Source organism: Protopterus annectens, chromosome 17.part0 (assembly GCF_019279795.1).
Source record: "Protopterus annectens isolate FY-2018-M chromosome 17.part0, PAN1.0, whole genome shotgun sequence".
Classification (NCBI taxonomy): domain Eukaryota; kingdom Metazoa; phylum Chordata; order Ceratodontiformes; family Protopteridae; genus Protopterus; species Protopterus annectens.
Window position 1 is genome coordinate 590559297 of NC_056751.1, and position 17485 is coordinate 590576781.

Consider the following 17485-nt stretch of genomic DNA (forward strand, 5'->3'; position numbering starts at 1 on the left):
ACATCAGATATGGATATGCATGCAAACAATAAAAATGTTTTAAGTCTCTTTAGTTTTATATACAGGTCAGACATATATTTATCAAACAGAGAATATATGGATAGTAATTAATAAAGGTTGAAGTAATTTATCTGTGAAGGGAAGAGGACAAATGTCAAATTGGACAAGTTGATCCTTCCAAGTCCAACAGAGCAAGGTGGTTTAGGATTACCTGATTTGAAGATATACTTTATGGCTACACTATTAAGGCTCATATACATAACACAAGCAGAAAGCCATAATTAAAAGTAGAAAGGGAAGATGATGATGAAATGGGGGAAATTCAAGAAATAAGAAGAAAGTGGGATTTTGGATGCAGATCATTAAGGAGAATAAAACAGCTATACAGAATATTATATTTATAAAGTAGCAGAAAATATCCTAAGAAGTAAGCCAACATGAGAATGGAGAAAGTAGATTTGTGGATAGGGATGACTGAAATTAGGAGTACAGAGAATAGGCAAGAGGGGGCTGAAATTTACTGAAGAAAACTGAGAAAGGAATCAAGGTATTAGGAGCAAGTAACTAAGGAAAGGACGATAACAGAATGAGAACAGACCAAGAAGATATTTGGACTGTAGGCTAGAGACTGCCTTCCCTATTAGGGATTGATATAAGAGTAAAGGGGAATCTTAAGTGAAAGACCTGCCTGGTAGAGTTTTTAGTTGAATTCAGAACAGAAGAAGCTGTTAAAAACAGATAATCAGTAGGACATATAAAATATTGCATGATAAATACAGGAATCATAGGTTCATAGGTAGGTACTAGGCTATCTGCCCGAAGGCATTTATAAGCCTAGCCAGAATGTGTTGGCTTTTGCCGCCCTCTTAGATTAGTTCCCTGTGCCTCTGTCCAGCAGAGCCATTGAAGTGATCCCTGGGGTAAACTTTCTGTTTCCCATCCACTCGTCAAGGTTTCTCTTGAAGAGGGTTAGCGAGGAGCTCTGCCTAATGTAGATTGGAATCTTGTTCCAGAGCATGGGAAGTCTCTGGGATAGGAATCTATCCCTCCAGCACGTCCTATTTATTGTTGTGGTGAGGTTTAGATCCCTGGAGCATGTGGCTCGAGGGGATATGGTTTTCTTTAGGTGGAGCATGTCCATCAATTCTGGGTTGGACATGGCCTTGTATTTCAGGCAGAGATCACCTCTGAGTAGGCGGTATGCAACCGAGTACAGATGGAGTTTTTTCAGTCGAGCTACATTGGGCATCTGCTTGAGGCCATGGATCCTCTTGGTGAGGTACTTCTGTGGTCTTTCCAGTTGTTGCAGGTGTCTTGTAAGGTACATCCCAAGTGGGGCAATGTACTCTATGATGGGTCTGATGAGTGATGCGTAGAGGGGCCCAATGACCTGTTTTGATCTGGATGCAAACCCTTTTGTGATTAGGTGGGCCACATAGAAAGATTTTCTAACCACTTTGGCGATGTGATTATCAAAGGAGAGGTTACTATCTACTTGGGTCCCCAGATCCCTTATTATGCCTTCCGTATTTAGGGGGCTACCAACTATGTGGTAGTTTGTGGGTACTTTGTTTTTTCCAAAGGGGTGACTATGCACTTTTTGGCATTTAGCTTGAAGCCATAGTTTTGACATCAGGTATCTGTCTCAGTGAGACCCTTTTGGAGGATGTCTGTGTCAGCCGGAGAGTCAGTTATAGCCCCTAGTTTGCAGTCGTCTGTGAACTTGGTCAGCCATAGTCCTCCTGTGCTTGCCTGTACCTCTGAGAAGTATATGCTGAACAGGAGGGGTCCTAGGACTGAGCCATGGGAAACACCACTTGTAACCATTTTAAAGTCAAACCTAGCTCCCGCAACTCTTACCATGTGGGTTCTGTCCATGAGCCAGTGACGTAGGGGTTTATGCTCAGGCTGGTGAGCTTGTCTACAATACCTGAGTGGGGAAAGGTGTCGAAGGCCTTTGCAAGGTCTAGGTAGGCTGTGTGGACCACCTTTCCCTCGTCTATAGCCTTGGTAACTGTCTCGAAGAAGTCCACCAGGTTTAGGAGGCATGATCTGCCCTTAACAAAGCTGAACTGGGCAGGGTCCAGTGTTTGGAGCTTCCCAATGTCTCTGTTAATGAGATCCATGATGATGCGCTCCATAGCTTTGCAGACCAAGCTAGTCAAGCTTATCGGGTGACAGTTCCTGGGGTCCATTGTGGCTCCACCTTTGTGGAGCAGAATAACCATTGCTGTGCGCCACTCTGTGGGCACGTAGCCTGAGGAGAGGCTGAGTTTAAACAGTGTGTTTAGGTGAGGGGTTAGTTCATCTTTGAGCTCATGTAGGACGCAGCCTGGGAAACCATCTAGTCCCATTGATGCTGTGTTTTTGACTTTGGAGAGGGCTGTTTTAACCTGAGTATCTGTGATTTCAGGGGCACTACATTCTTCTGGTATAGTTATGGGCCCTTTTGGGGGAGAGAGGAGGGTGAAGTTTGCACTAAATCTGTCTGCCAGGATGTTGGCTATATCGGTTGGCTCAGTGTATTTTGTGCCATTCTGCACTAACTCCAAGCAGATCTGAGAATTGCCACTTAGATTCTTGACATAGCTAAAGAATGCCTTGTGGTTATCTTTGGAGTCCATGGCAATTTTTCTTTCAAAGCTAGACATGGATGATTTTATGAGGGAACATAGTTTCTTGCTGATACTGATCAGGGATGTCTTCCCTTCTTGGGATTTTACTCTTTTCTGTACTAGTTTCCTCCTTGTATTGTATAGCTTGTTTATGGCAGGGGTCCACCAGACTGGTTTCCTTTTCTTGGAGGAGTGATTCTTGGTTTTGTTTGTAATGACACGATACATGCATTCTTGTACGTGCCCGTAGAGTGCATTAGTAAAGGATTTTTCAGCTTGGACAGCATTATCCTTTAGCATGGGGAATTTGAAACTTCCCACCTCAGTCTTAAATAATGTGAAGTTTGCTTTTGAAAAGTTTTTCATGGTGGTTTCTTTGACCAGGGGTGGTGTCGGAATGTGGATATCCAGAGTGATTAGTTTATGGTCAGATCTAACCAGCGAGGGGTTGACCTCCAGTGTAGAACACCGGTCGCCCATGTTGGTGATGACCAGGTCCAATATGTTGTCACCTCTGGTGGGGGTGTTGACCAGTTGATCCAGGGTGTTTGAGTTTATAAATTCTAGGTGGTTATTAGAAAAGATTGGGAAGAGAGACTGGATAAGCAGTTCACAAGGAAACAATGGGAAGACATATGTATGTCTTCCAAAGATGGAACAAGTCTAGGGGCCAGATTCAATAAAGCCTACACTGTGTGTACACTGCTCTGAGTGCACAGACAACACAGACATAATGTGCATCTTCTTCCTCCAAACTTTAGTTTCTTTCTGGTATTCTTGCAGCTTTAAATACTGACAGGGATTCATACAGGTGACAACTGAGTGTAGACTACATGTACAATTAATGTAATCTTTCTGCATGACTAGAAAGCACAAAAAATATAAGAATTTTATTGAATACATATTGTGTTCATTTAGTGTACACAGTGTAGACTTTATTAAATCCGGCCCTAGAAGATTTATGATTTTTGCTTAGAAGTGGTTGCATAGGTATTTTTATACTCCAGGCAGACTACAAAGATTTGTTTTCCTCAAGTAGATGGCAATTGTTGGAGGTGTGATGAGGAGGAAAGAGGTAAATGGGAACATATTTTTTGGGAGTGTAACGAGGTTACAGACTTTAAATATTCCCTGCACAGTACTCTGTCAAGGAATATTGGGTGACCAAATAGATGTAATTCAGGAAATAATTTTTTGAGCCGTGATACAGGTTCTGGATTGCCTTGTTAAGTTCGACTGTGGTGGCTGTGAAAAAAGCAGTTACTAGAAAATGGAAATCAACTGAAATTTAAATTCATAAGACGAGAAGACGGAATGTAACATGTTTTAATAAGGAAGAAAGAAAAGCAACTGCGTATGTCACACAGCACTCAAACTTCTGAATGGAGATTGCAGAGCATTCACAAAAAACAGTTGTTTCATTTAAACACATATTTTAATACAGAAATGTAAGTTTTTCAACTTTTTAAGGGGGGCAAGCCCCCCTGTGCCCCCTCACACCCCCTGCAAATTAGATATATCAACTCCCAGATCACACTACAGTCAGGGAAAAGGGTAAATTTCCTAATCCTCACTACACCATGATCTTCATACAGAAGCGATGAAAAACGTAACATTTCTGTGTTAAAATATGTGTTTAAATGAAGCAGCTGTTTTTGCGAATGCTCCGCAATCTCCATTCAGACATTTGAGAGTTGTTTGACATGCAAGTTGCTTTTCATTCTTTCTAATTTCAGCATGGTAAACGCTCATTGTTATGACACTGCAGTCTTCTTATCTCGTGAATTTAAATTTCGTTTTTCTGTACATTCAATCTACTGAAGTAGATCCGACAGTAAATGCTGCATTACGACATTTGAATCCTTTGCTCGGGCAAGGTTGAATGCAGTATAATGACAATAAATGCTATACTATGGCAAAAAAGAAGGTTCAAGTCTTAATTTCAAACTTGCAGTTAATACATTTGTCACACAATCATAATCTCTACAGTTTTGATTATTGAGATAATAATAGCACCTAAAGCCTTGCCTGCAAAAGAAAGAAAGTCAGAAGCCCAGAATATTGCCTTTACGTCCATATACTGACTTATAATTAACTGCCCTAACAGTTAATGTAATATGTCTACAATTTGTCCCTACTTAACCAGTAAGCTAGTAGTATCAAACAGCAAGATTGCAATAGATGGAGCTTTCCCCACTTGAAATAGCTTTAGATAAAGAAATTGCAGGAATAGAATTGAGCATGTTACAAAAAATCCTGTCTATCTAAAAGTATATTATACATTCAGTTAGCTTTCTTAGGGCAGCAAACTATGTATAAGGTGTATAATATATTTAAAAGTAAAATAAATCAGAGCTTACGTCTGGTTTTGGATCAGGAAGCCTCACTATATTTCTGTATCTCTTTTCAGATAAAGGCAGGGGGGGTTGCTACAAACCAGCTAAAAAATTACCCATATATTTCAAATCATCCCTAAATGAAATGTCTTTTGGCATCACTGAAAAATCAGAAGAAATGTTCTCTTTACCATGTTTAAGAAGGGGGAGAATAAATCTGCCTTATATAAAAATCATCATCAATAGGTGCATCAGGGAAAGGCCTCCTTTTCCTTTTAAACATTTGCAGGTGCCTTCAGAGCTTTCCATTTTGTTCAAACTATACATTCCTTGATGTCAAACTTCTGGAAGTAGTGACTTAAGTCCTGCTTCCACTGCAGCTTCCAATAAACATGGAAACACTCTCTAGCCTCTGATAAAGGAGTTAGTTAAAGGAAGCTTGAATAATTGACAGGCCTAATTAGATGAAGGAATGGAGGTCCTAGACTGATAATTACTTAAGCATTAGGCTCAGCCAGTCATGGGAGCTCAAGATCTGGCACGGTTTCAGACATCAAGGTACTGACATAGGTGTTAGAAACATATCAGCTTTTCGAAGCAAGAAGGGCATGGAAAATAATTTTGGTTCTTCAGAAAATGACTGTGTCATTCTACAGGGAAGACAGTTGAAAAACAGTGTACGCCACAAAAACAATGGAAAGCGTTTGCTCTTTAGCACTCTGGCAGCCTCCTTTGACAATTAACAGCTGCTAGGCTAAATACTTTTCTTATTTTTGCCCTGCATTTTTTCTTTAACTTATTGTTGTCATTCTTAACAGAATCAAATAGTAAAAATAGTTAAAACAGTCTACAGCAGTCATGTCTGTTTCGAAGTCTGATTGAAGACCCCTGAATCAAACAATACACAGTACATGACCATTGGCCACTACAGAGTTGAAATGGCACAGAAGATGATGTGGGATTTGAACCATCTGAAGTAACAAGAAGAACCAAAGGAGGCTCCTAGAAATGCTGATCAGAATGCCTTATGTGCCTGTAAAGGATCGAGAGAATAACAGTATAATAGGACCATCTAAAGCATTCACAGGGAATGCAAGACTGCTGATAAAAATCTGTCTGGATGAAGACAACATAGGTTGGACAGAATCCAATGTCATGATTTACAGACACAGTTATCCTCCTTGAAGATGATCATGAATTACTTCAAGTGACTGGTATCTGAGCTATGGACTACATCAGAAGTAATGCAATAAAAGCAAGGCAGGGAGGGGTACATGCATTTCATTTATAGACGCTGCTTTGCCGATGTGGATGGCCAAGAAGATGATGCAAAAAGACAGGTCACGGAAGACTGCTTTACAAACACAACTAAGAATCATCTTCTGAAGGAGAGAAACTGTTCTGTGATGTAGCCAGATGGCAGCATTCAACTACGAAAATTGCTGCTAGTCACCAAGTCATCTAATAGAATTCTTAACACCAAGTACTTTTTCTGATGTACAACTACTAGCACTACATCATTTTTGTTTGGATATTTTTATCTCTACGTTGACTACCACTAGCAATTAAAAATATTTCTCTTCCTGTAACACTACTTCTCCAGCTTCCCAACTTTGTGGGGGTGCAGCAACACATCCACTTTTTATGACAGTAAAGTGAAGGTTCAGATAATCATGTTTAATCAATTCATAGTGGTCACAGTCACATAGCAATGACATGCAATAATGTTCAGAACTCCATAGCCCTGTTTAGTGGTTAATGACATGAAAAAAAAACAAAAGCGTTTTTTTTTTAATCCGGCAACTTTACGTTTCAGAAAGATTTGAAGACTTTTTATGTTACATATAAAACATACAGTAAACTTTAACTTTTCTCACTGATAGTTTTATCTGGCAATAAAATTTAGTAAATTAAGACTACAGACCATAGCCTCTTAACCAAGGTTTGATTCTCACAACCTTCACATACATAATGTGTGACTCAGAACAAGTCAATTGAAAAGATAAACATGCTCTGGAAAAACAGAAAACAGGCACCTAGGCCTAGCTTGTACTATCTAGTTGACAAAGAATAAAGCTAAATGAAATAAGTTTAAACAGCATCTAAACATCCAGATCTTAAAATCATCAGCTCCACAAATAGGCAATGAAGAAATAATATATACCAACCTCAAAATAAATCAAAACAAAACCATCAACATAATTGGATGCTACTTCCCACCTGGCCAAAACATCCCTCCACTAGAAAACTTCCTCAGCTGGTCTACCCACCATCTCCCCCAAGAAACTTTCATTTTAGGTGATTTCAATATTGACTGGCAATCCTGTTCTGGCAACCACCCAATCCATCATGTAAACCTTCATGGCTTCACCCAACTAGTCCAGTCGCCAACCAGGATAAATAAAAACTCCAGCAAGCACACTACCCTGGATTGGATACTAGTCAGTAAGAGCCCCCAGTCATATATAACAGGCTGCTTATCAGATAGCCTCAGTGATCACTCCCCAACATTCCTACTCAAAAAATACCTATACCAAGCTAAACCTGTCATCTGCCGTCAAATACGTAAAAAACTAAACTTTAACCCACTCACATTCATCTCATCCCTCAAAGAATGTAACTGGCATCCTCTAAAGTACCTCAGTCTTGATGACGCAGTTGAATTTTTTAATACTACCTTCCTGAGCATCCTTAATTACCATGCCCCCATAAGACTTTGCAGAACCAAAGCACAACCCTCCCCATGGCTACAGAAAACCACTACGTCAGAAATTAAAAACAGGGATAAAGCCTGGGAGCACTGGCGCAAAACCAAAACCCCCTCAACTAGACAGAAATTCCTAGAACTACGCAATAGAGTCAAAAAGCTAATAAAACAGGACAAATTCCAATACTACCAGTCTGCCCTAGACGCCTCACAACACAGCCCCAAACAATTCTGGTCCTCAATAAACTCCATCCTCCACCCAGGTAAAGTCAGTACCCCTCCTCCTAACATCCCTCACTCCTCAGAAAATATTGCTACCTCATTCAACACACACTTCACACAAACCATACTATCACTAGCTAAACAACACAAGCCCCCTTCCCCTCCAACCCACACCTTCAACTAGTAATCTCCCCACTGCCTTCTCTTTTTCTCCTGTACCTACCTCCAAAATAAAAAAAACTCTTAACTAAACTTAAGCCGACCAAATTAGCAGCAGACAACCTACCAAGTGAATACCTACAAATCGCAGCTGATGCTCTGGCCTACCCAGTATCCATCTTGATTAACCGATCTCTGTCAGAAAGTTACGTTCCCACACTGTGGAAAGTATCACATATAATTCCCCTCCACAAAGGTGGAACCTCCACAGAACTAACCAATTACCACCCCATAGCTATTCTCTCTCCACTCTCCAAAATACTAGAGAGATGCATACACTCTCAGGTCTCAGACTACCTCCTTACTAACAACTTCCTTTCCAATACTCAGCATGGTTTCCAACCAAACCATAGCACCACCACTGCCTTACTCTCCTTTACTAACACTATCCTTCAGCATAAAAACAATGGCTATCTCTCCTCTGCTACTTTCTTAGAGCTATCTAAAGCATTTGACATGGTCCCACACAAACAACTTATCTCTGTCCTCAATAACCTATCCTTCTCTCAATCAGTCACAAACTGGTTTCAGAGTTACCTGTCTGACCGCCAACAATCCGTTGTATGGCAGAATGACATATCTCCCCAACTACCTGCCACCATAGGGGTTCCCCAAGGATCCATCCTTGGGCCCCTACTCTTCTCTGTTTTCACCAATAATCTAGCCTCTGCCACCAAGCATGGCACACTCATACAATACGCAGATGACTCAACCATCATCTGCTCAGCCCAGTCCCTACCCAAGCTGCAAAAAGTCACACAGAAAGCCTTTTCCTCTGTTGAAACTTGGTTATCCGATGCCCAATTAATACTCAACCCAAACAAAACTAAACTACTCATCTTCCTACCCTCCAAACATACTCAAAACAACTCTCACTTTAACATCACAGCAAAAGACAACACCACTATATACCCACCTGAACACACCAAATTGCTAGGAGTGGAAATAGACAATAAACTAAATTTTTGACATTCACATATCCATGACCATAAAAAAAGTCCACAAAAAACTAGGAGCATTATACAGAAATAAGCAACTTCTCACCAAAGCAGCAAAGATTTCAATAGCAAATTCCCACCTTATCTCCACCCTACTTTATGTCTCTCCAATATATACCAACCTATGACAATGCGATCTAAACAAGCTAGAGACCTGCTACAACAAAATCGCCAAATTCGCCACATGGGCATCCTACCGTAGTCACCACTGTCTCTCACTTGCTGAACTGGGCTGGCTTGAACTCCCTCACCTCCTTCAATGGTATCAACTCTCACTCACCCACAAACTACTAAACCATCCACTAAATGTCCCATCCCTCCAGAATCTACTCCAACCCTATCGCACCACCAGACCACTAAGATCCAGCAACAAAAATCACTTGCAGATCACTAAAGCCAATAACTCTGTTGGTGAAGCACTATTCTCTTGCACCATAGCCAAATTATGGAACTCCCTCCCACCTACAATTACCTCCATACCATCATGCACCCACTTCAAAACTTTACTAAAAGCGCACCTAAAACATGCTGGCTATGCCCTTGCAACTCCCACTCTTAATATTACCCACCCCATCCAACCACTACCTTTCTTTCCACTCCACTAACTACCTTGATTATAGCAAGCTCAGATGTTCATTAGCCTAGTACTTATTATACAGCAGGAACTTCTTATTGTAACATTTGTTAATGTCTGTTATGTACTTCACAGATAAAGATTCTAGTTGTCTACTAATGTACTATGTTCTTCATCTGTAAATATGTTGTAAGTAATTGCTATGTTAAATTGTTAATTGCTCTGTAATCCAATGTAACTACTGTCTGTTTATTTTAACTGTGGAGCTTTTCTCCCCGGGCCTCTGCTGAAAATGGACCTACGTCCAGTCGGACACTCCCGGTCAACAAATGTAAATAAATAAATAAATAAGTTATGCCTGCTTGAAAGCTCTTGCAGAAACACTTACACTCACCAGCAAGTGCCTGAACTGATGGTTGATCATGAGTGCTCAATAGCTGGGCCTGGATCGTCTCAACGACTCGCTTGAACCTGCGACTGGGTCCTACGTTAGGATAGAAAAGAAAAGAACAGTCTTGTAAACCCATGATTAAGTGGCAACTGTGCTGCTATAAAGTCTATAATAAACATTACACACATTATGCAATTTCCATCCTACTTTTCCAAACTTGTGTACATAAAACCAAGTCTTTGTACAATACACTCCCCATTTCCTGCAAATTCACAGAGGAACAACTTTCTTTATTACTTTATCTCAACACATGCTTTTTGGAAACAGATCATATGCCAGAAAATGAATGATCTTCCCTCTTAAAAACATAACATAGTTGTAAGAGAAGTGAAACTATCTTTAGCAGGAGACTTTAAAATAAAGGATTCTATGGCCATTAACCAAGTATTCTTTTTACAGAAATAGATAATGAAAGTGGCCTACCTTCACAAATGTTTTTTCTGTTTTGTGTATTAATTTCATGTGAGCCTTGAATCTCTTGTCAGAAATTTTAACAAAGCACCAGAACTGTTGCAAGTGAAATCCAGATGATTATAAACAGTGTGTATACCTCTAAAAATGCAAACATACACACAGTATGCATTGAAAAATGCAGATTTGAGCGCTGCGTAGTCATCTTACAATGTTGCAGGTGGGTGCATTAGCACAAAATACTTGGGCAACCACCTTCACATGCTGCTCACACTGCAGAAAGGTCTCTGCACGCAGCTAAAGTGTTGCACTTCTTCCCTTTTGTTACTTCAATGTACTGCTTAAACTACCATTACATTTTACACAGCATCTCTCTGAAGGCAGATGAAAGCATTTAGCTTTTTCTAGTCTAACTTCTAAGTGCATTTAACAGTCATCCTTTTCTTCATTCTTCCCTTTTCCCTTACCCTTTCTCCACCTGTCCCATGCCTCTTAAGTGCCTTCATGGAATCTCCAGCACTCATTACAGCAGTCTCCTCCGTTATTAATAAATCTATCTTAGAACTGCTTTTCTAGTAGCAGAAAGAAGCTAATCCCTCCAGTCTTCTGCCTGTGCTCCCTTCTCACCTTTCCTACTCAGTATGATCCCACCCCAAATTATCACTATCCTCCAGTGTACCCCTACTATATGCTCTGTCTTCTCTAGCCCCTTGGGAGAAACGTCTAGGCTTCGCCTGTCTCTGCTTAGACACATTTTCCTCTGTGACACACACCAATATGATGGCCTTCATCTGGACTCCTAGCAGCACCCTGAAGCTCATCTCTTAAGTATGGCTCCCATAAATGTACACATTATTTATGATGTGGCTTGGACAGTGCCTAGTCAAGAGGTGGACCATCACCTTCCTTATGGAGACTTCCCTTCAAAAGATACAGCACTCCATTCTGTTTGCTGTAGCCATGGCCCTTATATTCTGCTCCTGTTAGTCCAGTTAAGTTGTGATCAACACACACAAACACACACACACACACACACACACACACACACACACACACACACACACACACACGCACACACACACACACACACACACACACACACACACACACACACACACACACACACACACACACACACACACACACACACACACACACAAACACACACATCTTTTCTTGACCTGTTCCCATATGTTCCAACCACCCCATTCCCAGCTGACATTTCACACCAACCCTGTTGTGTGCCAACTCTTGTACTATGCAGGTATCTACAGTGAACCTCACTAGCCACCTTTCTGCCCACTAGGTCAGACTTTCCAAATCCTTCTGTACACTTTTCTCCACCTACGACCCTCTACTGTAGTTTCCAGTACCTTAGACAGTAAACTGTCACACTTATAGCTAATGTAGTAATATATTCAATCCTGCTGAAATTAAAATATAGAGCACCGCAGTACCTTAATCTAGTGATGATGTCAGAGGTAATACAATTAAAACTGCTATTCTGGTACATAAACTACATATATACAACTGTTCTGACCTATGCAGGTGCTAAAAACTGGAGAACTGTCACATTGACAATACAGCCCTAAGAGATGACCCAGTTCTAAGGGATTTGGTAACTTATGTGAACAATGACCTAACTGTGACCAACATGTGTCCATTGTTATCAGAAAGTCCTTCTATACTGCACAGCTTATTAAAAAGGGATTATGTCTAGATCTAGGAATGTCACTATCCCCCTTTACTCAGCCCCCATTAGGTCAGTCATTGAGTATATTGTCACCTTTGGCATGTGTCTGTCCAGACACAACAACTGGAATGCCAACACCTTACTGAAAGGCTACAATGCCTAAACAAGATGCCCTACATGGACCGACTCAAAGCTCTGTCACTATACTCTGCATGCTACAGACTGCGAAGAGGTGACCTGTGTCTGGCATATAAGGCATCCTCTGAACCAACACTGAAGGACGATCTGCACATCAGCAAGTCAAATGCCATCATAAATAGTCTATGGATCTAAAGACTTCTGTAACATCATCAGAATGGTTTGGAGGGAGAGGTTTATCTCGCAAAGGATACTGCTGCTCTGGCTCAGACTCCCCATCCACATAAATCAAAGTTCATCCATCTCCATATTTAAGGACAAGTTAGAACTATGGATGGGAGACAGAAAATTTACGCCAGCATTACCCCCTATATTACTAGTGGACAAAGGTAGCTCCTAAATGCTTTAGCCCTTAAATTATCTATGTTATGATCTCAGTTATTCTCATGAAAAGTAATACATAATTATCGACCATGGGACGGGTAAAGTAAGTCTTTAACCAAATGGGATAATTAGAAGACAAAAAGGGAAAATGACTAGGTTTAAAATGGCCTACAAGAGAAGATAACTTAGTACTTACCTATGAACCTATGAGAAAAAAATGAGGCTAGGATTCTTGAATATGAAGCTTGTTTATCACAACCACCACCTTATGTTAACCCTGCACGAACACAAATAATCTTAAAAAAACACTGGAAAAGAAAGGAGGATCAGCGTTTGCCACAACAGAACTGATGTGACACAACTACACTGCACAAAACCTGTGAAAATGCCTGTCATGACTATAGGCAAGAACAAGGGTCATACAGTCATGGTGGAGTTCAGACTTCCCTAGTCTGTCCATATTTGTATCGTATTTCTTAGTAAATGTGAACTCGCTCCAAATGAAACATATGAGGGTAGGCAGAGAAACAGAAACAAACAAATGTTTTAACTGTGTTAGACAATCCTATAGCAGAAACTAAAAATTATGAATGAATGCCGTTTTCTGTGTCTTATTCAAAGTACTGGAATCCCTTGTCATTCCTTCCAACAATGACAATGCAGCTCCTGTTTTTCCCTTCCCTCTTAGATAAGTAATCTTGTCTGAACAGCAGCAGTTTTTTTCTGCTACATGGAGAAATACTACACAAGTTGTTTCTGATTATGTATCCGTTTCCATTAAAACTCAACAAAATATGCACTGTTTGTTCTAGGGCAGTGCTTTTTTCTAATTTTCTCATCCTGCTCAGAAGGAATTCTGCATTCTACTCACATTTGCAGTGTCTAACACTCTAGATTAATTAATTATTAGGCTGCCTAATGTATTAGACTGTTTTGCTGCAGTATGACATGAATTACACTGAGTCAGCAAAGATGTTGTGAAGAGATATATCAGAGTGTGTGCCGTCAAATCATACGTCCTTTTTTTCTACCTCTGTTTTGTATTGTCTCATGTACAAAAGATTCTAGTAACACCTTTAGGGATTGGAAGCATTTCTAACTTGATTGTAAACATGTGCTTCACCTCTGTTCCCAGACTCACACAGTAGAAAAGAAAGAGAAAGCAAAAGAAAGTAAGATCTTGTGACTAGCATAACCTTACCTGACGTACAGTTACAGCTAGCTGGTGTGTATTCCTTCCATTTGTCTAGATGTAAGCATACTCACTTGTATGTCCTTAAGTTTCAAGTGGAGGTAGTGAGGTGTATGCATCAGGATTTAGTTAGAACAAGAGTCTGGAGGGCAGAAAACTTAACAACAATATACCAAAGCATATACTCTGTAACAGCCGGAAAATTAATCCATAGCAAATCAGGCAGTGGTCTTACAGATTAGTGTAATGGTGCATGTTTTTTCTTGGTAAGAAATCTACTGGGCATTGAAATACACACAATCTTTATATGAGCCCAAGACCCAGGTAATACAACAATAAGAGGAAATAGTAGGTGGACAGTAATGTTGCACATCCAATAAGACAGACATCTTTGAGAAGAACAGATGACATTACATAAAATTATACTGACTCATTCATTTGGTACATATTATCTGAGACAAAAACTATTTATTCTAATCAAAGTCCAGAGCTTCAAATGATGGCACCTGATGACAGAAGCAGGATTCACAGATCTCTCACTGGGAGTAGACAGAGCAGTGTTAGATACGTGGTCCTCTATATGCTGGCTCACACTTACATGTGACCTGTCCTGAATTGTGTCACAGCGAGGAAGATAGCAACTCTACTGCACAAATCACAAATTACAAAGATGCTCTGCAAAATCTCTAAAAAGTGACAGCTTGCAAGTGTGCAGCAGGATTTGAAAAGAAGCAGCTATTCTTTAAACAAAATACTCAGAGGCGTGCATTCAGAGCAGACAAGTCACTACTGAAGTCAGGCCTGAAGGTTGCATTAATGCTGGATCACATTCAGCAAAAAGTTAAGTACAGGCAATAAATTTGTTAGCAATGATATTCATTGGTGGTTTTCAGTCAAGAAGATCATAAACCCAAATTAAAGTTTTACTGTATTCTAAAAAAAAAAAAAAAAAAAATCAGAGCTAGAAACTCACTATACACTCCCCAATGAAAGCCAGGATATTCTAAACATAAGGCAATGACAGAACCCCACTGTACTGTAACCATAAGCCAACACTAAAGCTACAAGGTACTAAGAACGTTAAACATGGTCACAGTCATTCTTTGTTATTACAAAGAAAACTTGGCGATAATCTTAAAACTAAACGTGCACTGTGTTCTAACTGCTAAGTAAAGCTACAATGCACTACATTCAGGCTACATAAAATTCAGGCTTTACACTGTTCTAACCACAAAATCAACACAAAGCCCCACTCTGTCTTAAAAGATCCAGCCTTTAATTTATAACGTACACAAGTTCAAAAATAAAAACTAGGCTATGATGGGCATAATCTAACCTGATATTAGTGTAAATGTCACTGAGTAAATCCCGTTGTCTTTCTGCGTCTCCATCCCCTCTGAAAACGTGATGTCCACCTGGAACTTTACTGGTTTTTGGAAAACTGAGGGGCCACCGGAAGATTTGTACTCTGCCCGAAAACTCGTCTGAGAGATGACGCTGTGACTCAGGCTAGGGATCTGACACAGAAAGGCAATTGTGAGCTAAAAAATAATCTTTTTTTAATACATCAGAATAGAAAAAACACAAAAAAAATAAATAAATAAGAAAGCACAGCCAACTGTCTGCTTCCTAGACGTAACACTGCAGCTCCTACAATAAGACAGCACAAGGAAAGAAATAAAGAAAGCGAATAGTACAGAGAAAAATGTGCAGTAAACTCCACACTACCTGCAGAAATAATACTCAAGGGTACTTTCAACAATTAGAGTACCAAATGAAATATATTACATACTTCCCATTTAGGGTTAAAAATTAAAAGCATATTTTCAGCTAAAAGATATACCAGCTGTACCAAAGAAACGCCATTGGCAGACAATGCCAAAGGGACATTTCAGTACAAACGGCAGTGAAACACTTCAGACTAGATGTTCAGCACCTACAGGCAGTACTCAGTGACATTTTTAACATACAAGTTTACCAAATACTCATCACTTAAGAAAAATTACTTCCTCTACTTGTAAAACAAATGAAGAAGCTACACAAATCAATTACCATCTAGAGTCAGTATTCAGCAGTACTTTTAATTAATTAATTACTTGTCTCTTGGAGACAGCACTCATGAACTATATTCAATAAAGCTAATTATACTACTCCCTATTAATATTCAAAAACATGCACGCTGATTGGCCAGCCCAACCAGTGTGCCCATTGTAAATCCCACAATATACCAACGGAAAAAGGTCCGGTTGCCCAGACTTTTTTCCGTTGGTATAAAGTGCCCCAAAACCTTTTTTTTTACAATTAAAAAAAAAAAAAGAGAGAAAAGGGAGCAACGGAGACTTTCTTTTCTCCGCTGCTTCCGTTTCAAAGCATTGATGTACTGGGTATGCGTGAGAACGCAAATCCCATATGCATGTGCACTACATAAAAACGAAGAAGCAGTATACCACAACCGGCAGAAGAACAGTAATCCACCACTATACAAAGACATTATTTAAGAAAAAGTATTTTTTTTCTTAAATAATGTCATTGTATAATAACAATAACCGACTCAGTGGTTGTGGTATATTGAAGATTTATCCACGGTTACCTTTGTTTAATCACTCGGGCTTCTCCCTCATGATTAAACCACAGCAACCATGGGTAAATCTTCACTATACCACACCATGTCGTTGGTTATTGCTTAAATGCCCATCACCTTCAGACAACAGTAAAAGTGTATCAACTACGGTAAACTGTAAAATCAGTTAGACTAAACACTCATCTCCTAGGATAAGTATTTAGGGACAGTAATGGCTGTACTACAACACTACTCTAAACAAATGTTACTTGGATATGCTGCAAAGCAAAGGCTATGATCAGATTGCAATCAGTAATATGAGACATCTGCAATCCCTTAAGGTTCTACAATAACTGGACATTACTGAATTAAGCTTGCTGAAAAAGTTCAATAAATCTTATTGACTGAATCTTTTCAGTTACTGGGGACTGTATGAATGCAGGGTGGGTCAGATCCCCCTTCAAGATTGCCCCTCCTACATCTCACAGAACTACCAGCCTTGATGCTACCATTCAAAATACCGACAGCCCACAAATGACAGAATGATGGCCGTTCTGTTGGACAGCAGCTTCTGTACTTTCAAATTATAACTCAATGAGAGAACCACTCTGACTTACTTCAGGAGCTCCCTCATGACTTATTTGATTAATTTAGTGACGGCCCGCAGTATCAAGTTTTGTTGTTGCCATAAACAGTTTTATTTATTTTTATTATAGTTTTTATTTTATGTTATTGCTTGTTTTCATTGTGAACAGGCACACAAATATATAAATAAAATTGTTACGCAAGGTGCTGAGTACGTAATACCTAAATAAAATGAAGCCAAAGATGAAACTGAAGGTTATCTTATAGGTTCATAGGTTCATAGGTTTATACTAGGCTATCTGCCCTAAGGCATTTATAAGCCTAGCCCAAATTATTGTGGCTTACGCCACCCCTTATATGAAAAAATACTGTGCCCATTAGTTTGTTGTGCCTCTGTCAG

The 17485-nt window shown here is 39.8% G+C and overlaps 1 protein-coding gene across 9 annotated transcripts in view; it reads right to left on the reverse strand.

The window, feature by feature from the left end:
* Positions 1-17485, reverse strand: part of BRSK1 (BR serine/threonine kinase 1) — a 1260562-nt gene that overhangs the window by 30109 nt on the left and 1212968 nt on the right. For 6 of the 9 annotated variants that reach the window (XM_044059119.1, XM_044059117.1, XM_044059116.1 and 3 more), the window contains exons 17-18: positions 15277-15457; positions 10060-10155 (exon numbers count right to left, since the gene is read on the reverse strand). In XM_044059119.1, the coding sequence (XP_043915054.1) occupies positions 10060-10155; positions 15277-15457 (277 nt within the window). The remainder of the gene's footprint in view (positions 1-10059; positions 10156-15276; positions 15458-17485) is intronic. The other 3 variants (XM_044059120.1, XM_044059121.1, XM_044059114.1) reach the window with 1 other exon arrangement.